At 52.5% G+C, this 16,999-nt stretch overlaps 1 protein-coding gene across 1 annotated transcript in view; it reads right to left on the bottom strand.

Annotated features, from left to right (window-relative positions):
• The window catches only part of LOC135075479 (histone deacetylase 4-like), a 98,860-nt gene that overhangs the window by 425 nt on the left and 81,436 nt on the right, over positions 1 to 16,999 (bottom strand). The window contains exons 9-18 of the mRNA XM_063969917.1: positions 15,994 to 16,098; positions 14,496 to 14,728; positions 13,478 to 13,684; positions 12,375 to 12,574; positions 12,057 to 12,176; positions 11,126 to 11,267; positions 10,170 to 10,381; positions 5,992 to 6,130; positions 3,279 to 3,515; positions 736 to 876 (exon numbers count right to left, since the gene is read on the bottom strand). Of these exons, the coding sequence (XP_063825987.1) occupies positions 736 to 876; positions 3,279 to 3,515; positions 5,992 to 6,130; positions 10,170 to 10,381; positions 11,126 to 11,267; positions 12,057 to 12,176; positions 12,375 to 12,574; positions 13,478 to 13,684; positions 14,496 to 14,728; positions 15,994 to 16,098 (1,736 nt within the window). The remainder of the gene's footprint in view (positions 1 to 735; positions 877 to 3,278; positions 3,516 to 5,991; positions 6,131 to 10,169; positions 10,382 to 11,125; positions 11,268 to 12,056; positions 12,177 to 12,374; positions 12,575 to 13,477; positions 13,685 to 14,495; positions 14,729 to 15,993; positions 16,099 to 16,999) is intronic.

The following is a 16,999-nucleotide window of genomic DNA, read 5'->3' as shown; positions in this document are numbered from 1 at the left end:
CTACATACGCCATCGACGACAAAAAACGTATACGATAAAACGGAACAGTAAAACGGAGATATGTGTGAACCGGCCGTAAGGCCTAATTCGCCCAAATTTTTATCCGAGAATAACTCCTGGTGTAACTGGCACATTGACAGTTTCAGTAAGGGAAATATGTCAAAATGTCGAATAACCTTGAACAGAATTGTATCCTTAATTTTAAATGACGTGAAGCTTCGAGAAATCTAATCGATGTTCAAAACATTATTATTATTTACACACTCGTGTAACCTTGCGAGGAATCCAGTCTCTCGAAGTCTGCACACTTTAGAAACAGAAGTTCAGGTGGCAGCACCTGCCATTAAAATGTACCATCGACAACAGTGTTAACTATCCATTTCCAGTCATGTCGTCTCGTTCTATCGCAAAGAATCACCATTTGATGAGAACGAAAATAGATAGTTAACAGTGTGGCCGTGTGTACACTCTCAATAATTGAAGCCACGATAGCCGAACAGTGAAGTGGTCGGACTGACCGACTCGTGATCCAGGCAACGCGAGAACTGCGACACCAGCACACTCGGGCTCGCACTGCTGGGGACACATCGGGGACCGACCTTGCCGCCCGCGAGGGTCATGAGATCAGCGGTCATGTGCGCGAAGCAGGCGGGCGACACGCTGTAGCCGCCGCGTCTACCCGCGCGACACCAGCACACTCGGGCTCGCACTGCTGGGGACACATCGGGGACCGACCTTGCCGCCCGCGAGGGTCATGAGATCAGCGGTCATGTGCGCGAAGCAGGCGGGCGACACGCTGTAGCCGCCCAGCGGCGCGGGGTGCCCGGCCGCCGCGTCGAACCCGCAAGACACCAGCACCATCTCGGGGTCGTACTCCTGGAAACCCAATATGTTTCAATTAGTAAATTACGACTAGACAAATAAGAAAATATTCCATAATCATATCCACTAAAGTCTGGTTGTCGAGCACGTAGAATTTCGTCCAATGATCCCAAGCTATCCTTATCGCTCGCGCGTAATTATATTGCTGTCGCGCTCGCACACTCACTGCGGCCGCCCGTCGTCACATAGCTCGGCGACCGGACTTTAGAGGCAGCCTTGGATCGAACGGCTGCCTCGGCCCGAACGACACAATATGGCTCGACTCGTAGCTACGAATTTGCGTCAGGATGCGGCGTGCCGCAGATTGAAATAGTGTCCCTACTTGCTCTGCGGAGACGAGGCAGCCGCTAGGCCCGAGGCCACTTCTAGTGGATAAGTAATTTAGGGCTACAGGACTATTCCCCCTCTCGTTCCCACCATTGCAACTCCTGTGTAGCCAGGATCTACAGCTTGTTCGCCAATAAAAACCCAACCAGTGAAGGTCAAGTTTGTCCCGGGGGGAAAGTTAAACTGTCATTTGACCCGCAACGAAATTTAGCCTAGAATAAATGTGCTTTTTAAGGAGTGTTATTTTGTAAAAGTCAAAAGGACAATGTTCGTTCTCCATACATTGTTCGCCGTTAGATCAACAGTGCCGAAATAATACTTTCTAGGTTCTAAATGACACAAATCTTTATGTAAGAACAATTATTCCTGGCGGACCAATTCTATAAACTTATTGATAGCAATATTGTTATCATAACCTCTTACTTACTAGTATTGTATTATATTATTTTATGCACATCGATTTGGGAGATGTTCTGTATTGTAGTTGTCGCAGCCAAATTGTATTATAATATTGGACGGGTTTTGGAAATAGCTCGGCGTTCCACTTTTATGATTTACTTACTTACATTTTGCACGTAAATAAATAACATGAATCCTATGTTTACTTTCCACTCTTGACATTTAACACGTGACTTACCAAACTAACTATCTCCATGGTTACCGTCTTAGTCTATGCATGACTAGGGATTGAACAACTTTTAATTGAATATTATTAACAATTCTCGATAATTATTATCGATTGAAAAATATTCGGTATTTGAATCGAAAGATATATTCAATTTTATCAATATCAAAATATTCAATTTTAATAATAAAATAAATATTATTTACTACCACCTATGAAATGTTCTAAAAATTGCCTGGAGCGCTCCCCCAATCCTGGGTTTTCCCTTTCCAAGCTGAGAGGATATCATTTTGGTTCTATCGATACATTATAAAGGTACTTAATATTTGAAATGTATTACCAATTATTGTTATAAGCATTTTGAGCGAATAAAACTTTCAATTCTATTAGAACTTTAGACATTTCTCTCACTTTAAGCGGCATTGGATTTTTCATCGAATTTTGAAACTGTAACAGATATTATATTAAAGATGATCCCATATTGTTGTCATTGTCTATATCAGTGTTATGATCACAATTCTTTTTATTTTATTCATGACCTTCGACCAGTTGGACACATTAGATAGCTTCTTGTAGTATCGTGCAATATATTTTTAACTTTTAATTAAAATCTAGTCATACTGTAGCAATTTGGACGATTTATTTTATTTACAAGATCGGTATCTTATTGTCTATGATGACCGCAGTCAACATCACTATTACATGGATTCCTAACAATGAAGTACGGCATTGCCTTGTGCCGATTTTACATAGATTTTATCGACACAAATTATGGAACTTCATAGGATATGGAGCAGGCCACGCCCTAAAATGTCCGGATGTCGTCATAGTATTATGGAATACATATAAAATACTTTTATTATTTCATTTTTTAATCCTCAAGTGTCCGTTACAATCTAATTAATATTTAAGTATTCAAAAAGTAAGAGATTAATTTTGATACTTTACTGCTGTGCCCAGGAATCTAAGGCGGTTTCTGACAATGTCCTTTCTTTATTTGTTTAGACTAATAAATAGTTCTTACAAATCGTCATTTTGCTCTTAAGGAGCCTCTACATGTCTCATAATCTTTTTACCCTACCAGCGCTTCGAGACCAACATTTGGCAAGTGCTGAGAAGAAGCGCCGCAACAAACTCAGTCACCACTGTCTGCCGGTTAATATAAATAAATAGAAAAAGCAATAGTAGGTACATTTGATTCAGGAGCAGTTCACTGAATTTACCACGCATTCTTGTATGATGTATCTTATAAGAATGGGTATACAAAATTGCGTGGCATATTAAACAAGGTAGTAACGTGCTAATATCTAGACTTGCAAATTAAGATACTTAAATACTAGCAGATATGACTCGCATGAATAAATTTGAATAACTTGGATTGACCAGTCCCCGAAAGCAGCGCCTGTTCACAGACATGGCGATGTAATAATCGGTCACTGTTTACCTTGGCGATGGGCATGACGACGGAGCGGAAGGCGGCGAGATACTCGGCGTCGCCGTGCGGCGGCGCGGCGGGCCAGGCCACGTTGACGGTGAGCCCGAGCCCGGCGCCGGCGCCGCACTCGGCCGCCGCGCCCGTGCCCGGGAAGAAGTTGCCGTCGTCGTGCCGGTGCAGGCTGATGTATAGCACGTGCGGGTCCTCGTAGAACATCTGCTGCGTGCCGTTGCCGTGGTGCACGTCCTGCGGGCACAAGTTACGGACATGTTACACGGGCGGGATTTATCGAGTGCCACACAGTAAAGGCGCAGGATCGGTCGTTATGAAGGCCTTTGTCCAAAAGTGGATGTTATTTGGCTAAAACGAATGAACGAGTGCCACTTGAACGAAGCGTTGTCACAAAAAAACTTCGCATTTCAACGCATTGAGTACCACACAGTAAAGACACGAGCAGCGCAAGACCTGTCGTTATGAAGGCCTTTGTTTGTCCAGCAGTGGACTTTATTTGGCTGAAACGAATGAACGAGTGCCACATGATCAGTGGGTTGTCACAAAGCAACTTCACTTACTCGGTTATCGCAGCGTTGTGATGGTATTTCGGTCTTTGGACTGACAACTGTCACCTCGATATTTAAAAAAAAAATGCGTTGCGCTGTGTTGCCCTTTCGTCATCGTAACAAACCTTACCATTTCGTCTCACTGTCTATTGGTGCGTTGCGCCCAGACTCGCCCGAACGTGTCACGAGACAGCCTCATGTGCGATCACAGGGGGCGAGAGCGAGTGAGCGATAGCAAGACCCTGAGTGGTAGCGAGAGCCACCTGTCTCGTGGGTTCTCGGCGAGAGTATACACAGCCGGCATTAGTAGCGACGATGACGTCACACCGTGCGGTCGTGCGACGCGCGGCCACGCCCACGGAGTTGAAGAAGCAGAAGCCCGTCGCCTGGCTCACTGCAGGAGACAGTGGCGACAGTGACGTCACACCGTGCGCTACGCACCCAGTCGACGACGAGCACGCGCTGCAGGCGCAGGCGCGTGTGCAGCAGGCGCGCGGCCACGCCCACGGAGTTGAAGAAGCAGAAGCCCGTCGCCTGGCTCACTGCAGGAGACAGTGGAGACAGTGACGTCACCCGCTACGCACCCAGTCGACGACGAGCACGCGCTGCAGGCGCAGGCGCGTGTGCAGCAGGCGCGCGGCCACGCCCACGGAGTTGAAGAAGCAGAAGCCCGTCGCCTGGCTCACTGCAGGAGACAGTGGAGACAGTGACGTCACCCGCTACGCACCCAGTCGACGACGAGCACGCGCTGCAGGCGCAGGCGCGTGTGCAGCAGGCGCGCGGCCACGCCCACGGAGTTGAAGAAGCAGAAGCCCGTCGCCTGGCTCACTGCAGGAGACAGTGGAGACAGTGACGTCACCCGCTACGCACCCAGTCGACGACGAGCACGCGCTGCAGGCGCAGGCGCGTGTGCAGCAGGCGCGCGGCCACGCCCACGGAGTTGAAGAAGCAGAAGCCCGTCGCCTGGCTCACTGCAGGAGACAGTGGAGACAGTGACGTCACCCGCTACGCACCCAGTCGACGACGAGCACGCGCTGCAGGCGCAGGCGCGTGTGCAGCAGGCGCGCGGCCACGCCCACGGAGTTGAAGAAGCAGAAGCCCGTCGCCTGGCTCACTGCAGGAGACAGTGGAGACAGTGACGTCACCCGCTACGCACCCAGTCGACGACGAGCACGCGCTGCAGGCGCAGGCGCGTGTGCAGCAGGCGCGCGGCCACGCCCACGGAGTTGAAGAAGCAGAAGCCCGTCGCCTGGCTCACTGCAGGAGACAGTGGAGACAGTGACGTCACCCGCTACGCACCCAGTCGACGACGAGCACGCGCTGCAGGCGCAGGCGCGTGTGCAGCAGGCGCGCGGCCACGCCCACGGAGTTGAAGAAGCAGAAGCCCGTCGCCTGGCTCACTGCAGGAGACAGTGGAGACAGTGACGTCACCCGCTACGCACCCAGTCGACGACGAGCACGCGCTGCAGGCGCAGGCGCGTGTGCAGCAGGCGCGCGGCCACGCCCACGGAGTTGAAGAAGCAGAAGCCCGTCGCCTGGCTCACTGCAGGAGACAGTGGAGACAGTGACGTCACCCGCTACGCACCCAGTCGACGACGAGCACGCGCTGCAGGCGCAGGCGCGTGTGCAGCAGGCGCGCGGCCACGCCCACGGAGTTGAAGAAGCAGAAGCCCGTCGCCTGGCTCACTGCAGGAGACAGTGGAGACAGTGACGTCACCCGCTACGCACCCAGTCGACGACGAGCACGCGCTGCAGGCGCAGGCGCGTGTGCAGCAGGCGCGCGGCCACGCCCACGGAGTTGAAGAAGCAGAAGCCCGTCGCCTGACTCACTGCAGGAGACAGTGGAGACAGTGACGTCACACCGTGCGCTACGCACCCAGTCGACGACGAGCACGCGCTGCAGGCGCAGGCGCGTGTGCAGCAGGCGCGCGGCCACGCCCACGGAGTTGAAGAAGCAGAAGCCCGTCGCCTGGCTCACTGCAGGAGACAGTGGAGACAGTGACGTCACCCGCTACGCACCCAGTCGACGACGAGCACGCGCTGCAGGCGCAGGCGCGTGTGCAGCAGGCGCGCGGCCACGCCCACGGAGTTGAAGAAGCAGAAGCCCGTCGCCTGGCTCACTGCAGGAGACAGTGGAGACAGTGACGTCACCCGCTACGCACCCAGTCGACGACGAGCACGCGCTGCAGGCGCAGGCGCGTGTGCAGCAGGCGCGCGGCCACGCCCACGGAGTTGAAGAAGCAGAAGCCCATCGCCTGGTTCGGCTCCGCGTGGTGTCCCGGTGGTCGCACTACCGCAAACCTGCAAGGAACAATATGCATGGGTTACACACGATATACAATAAGAGCTATCGTTTTTATATTTAACAGTTGGCACCACTGGCGATTGACTACTCTACAGTGGCGCCATCCTGGTGATTGCAAATGCGATAGTCTTCCTACCGCTTCAGCGTTTACCAGTTGCCATCACCGTCTTCCTCACTAGCAACCGACAGTGACCTTACACTACAATGGCACTCGCCAGCGATCAACGGGAGCGACTTGTGTTAGGGCCTTATCGTACTATAGTCTGGTCTGCGAGCAAGTAGAATTTTGTCCAATGACCCCAAGCTACCCATCCTTATCGCTCACGCGTAATTATTTTGATGTCTCGCTCGCACACTCACTGCGGGCGTTGCACAGTCGCGTCATTGGACAAAATTCTACATGCTCACAGACCGGGCTTTAATGGTTTGCAAGCGGTTGCGGGCTCCTTTCGGACCAGGCGGTGTCGGCGTCCACACCCGCCGCACCGGCTGCCTTAGGCCTCAGCCTCGAATTTAGCGGGCAGCGGCGCGGGAGCGGCGGCGGCGCGGGAGCGGGGCGGGCAACGCAGACCCGCTCTCGAAACAAGCGGGCAGCTCGCGCGGCGCTTTAGCGGCGAAGGAGTTGTGTTCGGGGTTGTGTTGTCGAAATATTTGTTTTTATTCGCAATCGGAGTTTCCCTGCGTGATCGAATCAGAAATGAGGAGATCCGTAGGAGAACCAAAGTGACTGACATAGCCCGCAGAATCGCTAAAATCAAGTGGCAGTGGGCGGGGCACATAGCTCGAAGAGCTGATGGCCGCTGGGGCAGGAAAGTTCTTGAGTGGCGACCACGAGCCGGAAGACGTAACGTGGGCAGGCCTCCCACTAGGTGGACCGACGATCTGGTGAAGGTCGCGGGAGGTAACTGGATGCGAGCGGCGCAGGACCGGTCTTCCTGGAAATCCTTGGGGGAGGCCTTTGTCCAGCGGTGGACGTCTTTCGGCTGAAACGAACGAACGATTCGCAATCGAAATGTCTGAACAACGGCGACAATTTTATTGTGACTGAGGCCTTAGAGCAGTGAGTACGCACCCGTTGCGCAGGTCCCCGCGCGCGGTGCGCAGCGCGAGGTCGAGCACGGCGCCGGCGGCCATGCGTGCTGCGGGCGGCGTGTGCGCCTCCGACCAGGCGGTGTCGGCGTCCACGCCCGCACCGGCTGCCTTAGTGCTTGTTCACGTTGACTCGCGGGCGCGGTGACGAAATATCAAACATAATGTAGTGATTCCAAGTGTTCACGTACGAAACGCACGTGCGGTCTAACTAGCGAGCAAGCTAGTGTTAATTATGAAAAATCTAAAACGTTAAAATAACGATATAGTTGTGGCCCATGAGTTGCTGTCATAGTGACATTGACAATACGTCAATGTCACACTAGGATCAAACGTCAGAATAGAGGGACGCGCGGAGACGACTCCGCGCGCTTTTGTGCTAAGTGATGAATTGTATCTAAAATAAGGCAATATAATGTGAAAGTTGAGTATCCAGTGTTTTATTTATGAGAATAGATCTACCGGCCTCTAATACTAGCGACTGGTGCGCGCGGAGCGCTCGCGGTAATTTCAACGCGTGAAGATGTTTGTGTGTGTTCATGTCAAACTAGCGGCGGCGCGCGCGTTTCACTCGCGACGTCAGGTAAGTTCAACCGGTTTGAACTTGTCGCTAGAAACGATAGTACGTCACACTCGCGCGAACGCCTGGTGGTTAATGTGAACACGAGCTCGCAACGTTTCCCGCGCCCGTACCCGTTCCCGCGCCCGCGCGTACCTACGTGAACAAGCACTTAGAGCGGTGAGTACGCACCCGTTGCGCAGGTCCCCGCGCGCGGTGCGCAGCGCGAGGTCGAGCACGGCGCCGGCGGCCATGCGTGCTGCGGGCGGCGTGTGCGCCTCCGACCAGGCGGTGTCGGCGTCCGCGCCCACGCCGCACCGGCTGCCTTAGAGCAACCCACCACCACCCATGGTTCCTGCCTCACGGCGTACGAACCGAATCTCGGGAGAACGCGCGGGTACTTGCTCTGGGCTCTTTCCCCGGGCGCTTTGCTTGACTCCCTACAAATTTCTCTTATCCTTGTCCCTTCTCATTGTCAATTCTCCCCCTTCTGGGGCTTGACACCACAAATACGGTACTTCGCGTCGGGCTGCTATCGTTGATGAATGTCATCACTTCTTCTCATAACTTCGCCTGATTGTGTGCCAGGAGTGCGCGAACTCGCGCAGCGCGATCCAATTACTACGACTGCTCGTGAGGTCCTGGTGATAAACAGGTCCTTGCTCGGCTCTCCGTATATAGGCCCTAGAGCAGTGAGTACGCACCCGTTGCGCAGGTCCCCGCGCGCGGTGCGCAGCGCGAGGTCGAGCACGGCGCCGGCGGCCATGCGCGCGGCGGGCGGCGTGTGCGCCTCCGACCAGGCGGTGTCGGCGTCCACGCCCACGCCGGCTGCCTTAGAGCAACCCACCACCACCCATGGCCATGCCAACCTTGCGGTTATAACTGGCCGTAGCAGGTTGCACTCTGCCGCGCGCAACGCTTGACTCCCTACAAATTCTTTGATCTACTTCCTTGTCCCTGTGCGCCACTCTCCCCGTTCTGGGGCTGCGACTATCACAAAACGGGTGGCACCCTATGGCGCCGAACTGTTCGGTGCTGTCCTCCTCGTATGCCACTTGTACGCGAACGCCTTGAGCCGTTTGAAGTTCGCCTCTGACGCAACTAGATCGGGGTACCAAGCGGGGCCGTGCGTCTCCAGCGCGACTCCCTGCAGCAGCTCCTCGCGTGTGTCCCTATATAGGGGACAATCCCATAGTATGCGGTGACGGTCCTCCTCGAGCTCACCGCACTCGCAGCTCGCACTGTCCCTCAACCTCATGTTGCACAGCCGCTTGTCAAAGCAGCCGTGCCCCGTAAGAACCTGGGAAGTCGTGGGGAGTCACACGGCTGTCTTAGAGCAGTAAGTACGCACCCGTTGCGCAGGTCCCCGCGCGCGGTGCGCAGCGCGAGGTCGAGCACGGCGCCGGCGGCCATGCGTGCTGCGGGCGGCGTGTGCGCCTCCGACCAGGCGGTGTCGGCGTCCACGCCCACGCCGGCTGCCTTAGAGCAAATCCCACCACCACCCATGGTTCCTGCCTCACGGCGTACGAACCGAATCTCGGGAGAACGCGCGGGTACTTGCTCTGGGCTCTTTCCCCGGGCGCTTTGCTTGACTCCCTACAAATTTCTCTTATCCTTGTCCCTTCTCATTGTCAATTCTCCCCCTTCTGGGGCTTGACACCACAAATACGGTACTTCGCGTCGGGCTGCTATCGTTGATGAATGTCATCACTTCTTCTCATAACTTCGCCTGATTGTGTGCCAGGAGTGCGCGAACTCGCGCAGCGCGATCCAGTTACTGCGACTACTCGTGAGGTCCTGGTGATAAACAGGTCCTTGCTCGGCTCTCCGTATCGCATCCAGCATTGTCGAGCTTCGTCATATAGGCCCTAGAGCAGTGAGTACGCACCCGTTGCGCAGGTCCCCGCGCGCGGTGCGCAGCGCGAGGTCGAGCACGGCGCCGGCGGCCATGCGCGCGGCGGGCGGCGTGTGCGCCTCGGACCAGGCGGTGTCGGCGTCCGCGCCCGCCGCACCGGCTGCCTTAGAGCTTGTTCACGTTAACTCGCGGGCGCGGTGACGAAATATCAAACATAATGTAGTGATTCCAAGTGTTCACGTACGGAACGCACGTGCGGTCTAACTAGCGGGCAAGCTAGCGACCGGTGCGCGCGGAGCGCTCGCGGTAATTTCAACGCGTGAAGATGTTTGTGTGTGTTCATGTCAAACTAGCGGCGGCGCGCGCGTTTCACTCGAGACGTCAGGTAAGTTCAACCAGTTTGAACTCGTCGCTAGAAACGATAGTACATCACACTCGCGCGAACGCCTGGTGGTTAATGTGAACACGAGCTCGCAACGTTTCCCGCGCCCGCACGTTACGTGAACAAGCACTTAGAGCAGTGAGTACGCACCCGTTGCGCAGGTCCCCGCGCGCGGTGCGCAGCGCGAGGTCGAGCACGGCGCCGGCGGCCATGCGTGCGGCGGGCGGCGTGTGCGCCTCCGACCAGGCGGTGTCGGCGTCGACGCCCACGCCGCCGCACGCCAGCCGCACCAGCTGCCGCACGCCGCCCTCGCCGCGCCCGCGGCCCGCGAATGTTAGCACGTGCGCTTCTGTGTGCACCGACTGAGGAGATATTGATGGTAGTTAGTTGTTTTCAAACCAAGCTCCTGGGAGCCGAGAGGAAACTGAAGCAAGATTCTGGGGCTGGTACGCACAAAGAATGGCACTTGGGGGAGTGAGGACATTACGTTGGTTAGTTGTGTTTCTTCTTTTTTCTTATTAGAAGATACCGAGCTACTGTTGTCTTAGAAGAGACTCTGGAGGAAGATTCTAGGGCTGATACGCACAAAGGATGGCATTTCGGAGAGAAAAAAGAATGAGGAGCTGAGCTAAACATCATTAACGAAATATGAGCTTAGGTATTAATATTTCTTAGCAATTGAGTCGCTTTTTTCAATTTATTATTTATAATAAGCTAGCTTGGGCATCTGGAAAGAATGGAAAAAGATCGTGCGGTGAAGCAAGTTTATTTGGGCCCAGGTGCTGCTGGATAGACGAAGTCGCCAAGGACTTATGTATTTATTTATTAATGCAAAACACTTGTAAGTTTACAAAGCAGGTCCAAAGCGCTTACAAGCTTAAAAATATGTAAAATAAACATGTCTTGTATGATTTCCACGTTGAAACTTGTGAGAAGTGCAGAACAGACCAGAGTGAAGATTCTTATTGTCAGAGGCCAAGACTCACTTTGAGTCAACATCCTCTTAGTAAGTTTTTTTAGTTATTTATAAGATTGAATTAAGAAAACTTGATACATTGGGATTAGATCCAAAATACTGCTGCAACCACCGCGAGTCTATGTCTCACCTGTAATTCCTCCAGCGTGGCTTTGCGCGGGCGCGTGCGTTCCGTGCGCGCGCTGAGCCCGGTCTCACATAAGCGCGCCCACACTGATTGTAACCGCCCACCGTGCTCGGGGTGCGTCGGGGCGTGCGCGCCACAGCCGCACCTGCAACCGAATACCGATCCATTAATGTAGGTACAACACAAGCAGAAGTTTCAAGAAATCGAGTACTAGACTATAGTCTGGTCTGCGAACACGTAGAATTTTGTCCAATGACCCCAAGCTACCCATCCTTATCGCTCGCGCGTAATTATGTTGCTGTCGCGCTCGCACACTCACTGCGGGCGCCCGTCGCACAGTCGCGACAGCAATATAATTACTCACAGACCGGGCTTCTAGAAAGGATGGTACCAAACCAAACAAAACCAAAAAAAAAGAAGGGAATCTTGATCCGCAGTTTTTTTCCCGTTAACCATCCGTTTTTATGAGACAGGAGAAAATCGAGTTAAATATACAAGTGGGTTCATCACAATAGTCCAGCAGCGGTGGGGATCGAACCCGCGTTTCTCGAATCACTAGTCGGCCAGTCCGACACTTTCATCATCATTTCAGCCATAGGATGTCCACTGCTGAACATAGGCCTCCCCCGATAATTTCCGCAATGGCCGGTTGGTGGCGGCTCGCATCCAGCGCCTTCCCGCTACCTTTATGAGGTCGTCGATTCCGACACCTTCACCGATAAATTTATTATCGTTGTTTTAAGTTGACAGACAGACAGATGCGGTGTCGATCCGATGATGCCAGTTTCATTAGAGTAACAAGCACGGGGTTTTGTGGAATGTCAGCATCACAGAGACAAGACATTCCGACGCGCGCGCGAGCGGGGCGGGCTCGGCGGGGGGCGGGGCGGGCTCGCTGTGCGCCGTCAGCTGCGACACTGTGCGCCGCACTCACCCGTGCTTGAGCATGAGCGGGTCGTAGGCGAGCCCGGTGGCGGGCGCGCGCGCGCCGACGAGCGGCGAGGACAGCGCGCGCGCGAGCGGGGCGGGCTCGGCGGGGGGCGGGGCGGGCTCGCTGTGCGCCGTCAGCTCCGACACTGTGCGCCGCACTCACCCGTGCTTGAGCATGAGCGGGTCGTAGGCGAGCCCGGTGGCGGGCGCGCGCGCGCCGACGAGCGGCGAGGACAGCGCGCGCGCGAGCGGGGCGGGCTCGGCGGGGGGCGGGGCGGGCTCGCTGTGCGCCGTCAGCTCCGACACTGTGCGCCGCACTCACCCGTGCTTGAGCATGAGCGGGTCGTAGGCGAGCCCGGTGGCGGGCGCGCGCGCGCCGACGAGCGGCGAGGACAGCGCGCGCGCGAGCGGGGCGGGCTCGGCGGGGGGCGGGGCGGGCTCGCTGCGCCGCGCCGTCAGGTCGATGACCTCGCCCTCCTCCTCGCGCAGCTGCGCCGCCGCGTCGTGTGCGCGCGTCAGGACCTGCACACACACACACACACACATACAATGAACGCGTGACCACACCAGCGGCGTAGCGTGTCTTAGGCTGATTTTGGTGTCACGCGGACTGTCAGTGCGGATCGCTCCGCACAGCCGATTTGTATGAACTGCTAGGGAGCGGAGCGGTTCCTCCGGACCGCGTTACTCTAAAACGCTCCCTAGAAGTTCATACAGATTGGCCGTGCGGAGCGGGTCCGCACCGGACGGTCCGCGTGACACTAAAACCAGCCTTAGAGAGGGGACCCTCCTAAAATGACATCGTAAAAAGGTCATTAGGTACACCATTGGTATTTTTTTTAGCAGACAGGACCGCTCGTACGCGGAAAAAGCTAGGGCCCATAGGCAGTTACCTACCCTGTCTAATGATTCATTTGAATCCCGGGGGGCCAGTATCATTGATACGACGGTAAGTACACCCCTGGACGGCACTATACCAACCAAATGAATATTATTATTAAAGTTATTACGGTCTTACTCAAGTCGGCAAGACCGCATACAAAAATTAATCAATAGGTACTTGTTTAAAAAGGTATTAAGTACAACACCATTTTGCTACCTATTTAATCGGAAAAAATCAAATGATACCGCGAGTTAAATAAGCACAGCGCCATCTAGTATTATAATGTAGGACTAACTCACTGTCCGCGCAGTGCGCTTACAACCTATTTTCACCCCTCGCCGGACGTCACTATCGCTAATGCCTCCAAACAAGAAGTAAAGAACATCACTAGCGGCGTCGTCCGGCCATCTTTACCTTTGGATCGAATCCTCGAGCGCGTAGCTCGTATTTTTTCTCCATTTTACCAATGTAAACGCAGCATATGAAGAATAGACAACTCAAGTAAAAAAGGGATTTTTTTATTTTAAATCCTGATCACTCACCGTTTTTCGTATCTGGTCCCTGAGGTAATGGTGTGCTACGGGCGGCTGCAGCGCCGGGTCGCCCAGCGGCAGCGGCGCCGAGTGTGTGCGGCCCAGCGGCCGTTTGATGAGCCGCGCGCCTACGCCGACGCCTACGCCGCCCACGCCCACTCCCACCGTTGGGCAAAACGCCTCCGCCTCTGACACGGGCGGGAGGGATACTGACACCTGAGGTATAAAAAAGTACAATTTATTTACTGATATACTTTTCTTTCGTTTGCTCTAAAACATAGTTTAATGATTAGTCATTCCGGAATTACAGTCATTCACAGTCATTACAGAACGCTATATCAAAAGTTGGAAAATAAGATTGCTATTTAGCAGTCTTATTTTCCAACTTCGCTCATCGCTTCAAGTCATAAAAGTTTTGAGCATAACTCATTGCGGAATTTGCCATTTCTTTTCGTCATTTTGCGCAAGACAGCTACGCTACGATTGCCAAATTGTGAGGTGGTGCTGCAGTAAGGTTCTATGACGGACGATAAGTATGAATCCCCGAAGAACAAGATCTTCTTCTTTGCCTGGTCCTCGTCTCCAAAGAACGAGGGAGGTAACGTCTATGACAAGACTGGCCAAACCCAGGCACGCGGGCCACGAAGTGGCCCGCCAAGGCATTTGAATTTGCCCGCCAGCGAGTTAGCCGGCGCGCGGTGGTATAAATAGCCTTATGAATTTAGTATAGTTTGCTTTTGCTCTGATTTTCAAAAAGCTGTGGCCCGGCGTCGCCACAGTCAAGAAATTTGGCTCATCTGGAAAAACTATTGGACCAGAGCCCTGGTCTATGAGGTATAGTCTGGTCTGCGAGCACGTAGAATTTTATCCAATGACCCCAAGCTACTCGCGCGTAATAATGTTGCTGTCGCGCTCGCACACTAACTGCGGGCGCCCGTCGCACAGTCGCGACGGCAATATAATTACGCGCGAGCGATAAGGATGGGTAGCTTGGGGTCATTGGACAAAATTCTACGTGCTCGCAGACCAGACTATAGTTACGCACCTGAGCTGGCGTGGGATGCGCGGCGTGCGGCGGATGCGGCGGGTGGGGCGGGTGCGGCAGGTGCGCGTGCGGCAGGTGCGGGCGGCCCAGCGAGATGTTGGGCATGGACGGCGACGAGAACAGCAGCTCGGCCGCGCGCCCGCACTCGTCCTCCTCGCGGATCGGCGGCGCCACGCCCGGCGGCGAGCCGCGCGGCGACCCCGTGCCGTCGCAGTCTGCAACCGAAACGACTGATAATGCGCTACTCTAACACAGCCTGTCATCTTTTTTTTTTAAGATTATTAGTAATTTGTATTGCCCAAATTACTAATAGTCCCATTAGTCCCTCGTGTTAAGCTAAATAAGCTTGTGTTACGAGTGGGCTCACCACACTAGTCGAGCGGCGGTAGGATTCGAACCCGCGTTCCTCGGATCTCGAGTCGGCCACTCCGACCCCTTCACCGTTCGGATATCTTATCAACCATTGACACCATGATTCGAAACTTCCAGAATACAAAATATTAATTCCTATCGACGTTGTTGCAAAATTGTTTTACGGAGTGTACTCGTATACTATTTAATTTCGATTAAGCCTGATTTTGACTTGGACATGTATTAAATGTATAAAAATTATGACAACTATTGTTACAACCCACACTAGAAAAGAAGAATAGAACAATATAGTTCATGCAAACCTGCAATGTCGTGTCGTATCGAAAGTTAGTAACCACTTGATTCAATAAAATTCACGATCACTTTATTTTATTGCATGCATAATTAATTTTCATACTATAGACAAATACAAACATACTTTACTTTTTAGGCACAAAAATTATGCTTATTGTACCATGTAATCTAATTTTAATTTTGCTCCATTACCTACAAATAACTACATACAAGTACTCCTTCCTGTATTATGGTACAATCATTTGTACCTACTATGTGCCATCTCTTAAGATTGGCACATGTGCTGTATTACTTGTTACGTGTCATCGATCATGAAGTCTACCATATATCACTGTCATGAATATGAATTGACAGCTGAAGGCAATGGGTTTCAATCTGAGGCATTGAGGTATTGTCAGCAAATGATAATATCCATCTCTTCTTACCAATTACCCTAAGCTGATGCCCATTCAGTCTTGTTAAATCCAAAGAATTAATATAATTTTATCGCGTTAGTATGCTCCTCAGAATGTGGCGAAAAATGGAACTAACGTACAACAAAAAAGTCCTTAGACCAACATTGATAGCTATTATCTTTGTTTGATGAAAGCGCTGCTTGGCGGACATGCGAGACGCGCGGTATCACGGGCGTGGTACTCAGCAATTGTGATTCTACTTTTGTCCGCAATCCGAGAGGATAGTGGCGCTGCTCGATGACACCTGCGATTGGCGGTAAGTCGCGGTAGCTGGGAGTAACTCGCGGCAAGTCGCGGTAGCTGGGGGTAACTCGCGATAACTCGTAGTAACTCGCGGTAACTCGCTGTTGGGTACTCACTGCGGTGCTTGACGCGCTGCTTGAGCGGGCGGCGCGCGAGCGGCGAGGCGCGGCGCTCGATGACGCGCGCCTTCAGACGCACCTTCAGCATGTTCGGCTCCGACGCTGTTAGTGCACACACACGTCAACACGCCATGCCGGTTAGGCTGCACCCGCACACTCGTAAACAATCAAAGGTACTCGCCGTTATAGCCTCGAATTACATGCATCTTATGGAATCTTGCTCGAATCCGCTTTTATTTCAAAGCCTTTAATGGTTCTTGACAGAGAGCCAAAAATGGATAGAGCCAAAAATACAGAAGCCCTTTTACAGGGCCACTGATCCAGAGCCATATAACAGACTTTTCAAAAACGATAAATTAGTTAGGGTATTTGATTGTTTATGAGTTTGCGAGCGTGCAGTTATTACATTGAATACAATACGGTTGCTGTTATTGTTTAAACTTTTATTTTTAACTACGTAATGTTGATTTAACTAAAGATATTTAAGACTTTATCAACAAAACCATACTTTTATTATTTTAAAATGTTATGCTAATTTACAAAATTTAATATTAGTATGTTTTCTAATCACTAATTACACACAAATATGCATTTAGGAGCAGTATTATAAATATGGACGTCACTGAGCACACACCGACTACACGTGTCGTCTGCAGGGGACATGGAAAATGTGTCTTATTGCAAGGCAGAAAGGTGTGGTTTTAAGTAACAAGTCGTTTGGGGTAAACAACGGTAATTGTGACAAATATGAGCAAGTATTTAGTCTATGTGATCGCTCATTAGAGGACAATTATAACATTTTAATGGACATACAAAGAATAATTGCCCTGCGGTTTGATTTATTTGTCATAGCAAATTCAGCAATGCATCTTTTCGCGTAGTGATTTTTATTTATTATACGAATTACATCACAAATACTGACCGTAACTTGGATATAATTGGACATCGAGTGTGTCGTATAGGGCTTGTAAAAAACCCCATCAATTTCAAGACCTTTTTGCCT

This window comes from Ostrinia nubilalis, chromosome 10 (genome assembly GCF_963855985.1).
Source record: "Ostrinia nubilalis chromosome 10, ilOstNubi1.1, whole genome shotgun sequence".
In the NCBI taxonomy this organism is placed as follows: domain Eukaryota; kingdom Metazoa; phylum Arthropoda; class Insecta; order Lepidoptera; family Crambidae; genus Ostrinia; species Ostrinia nubilalis.
Note: the sequence above shows the minus strand (reverse complement) of the source record. Positions and strands in the feature narration are given on the sequence as shown.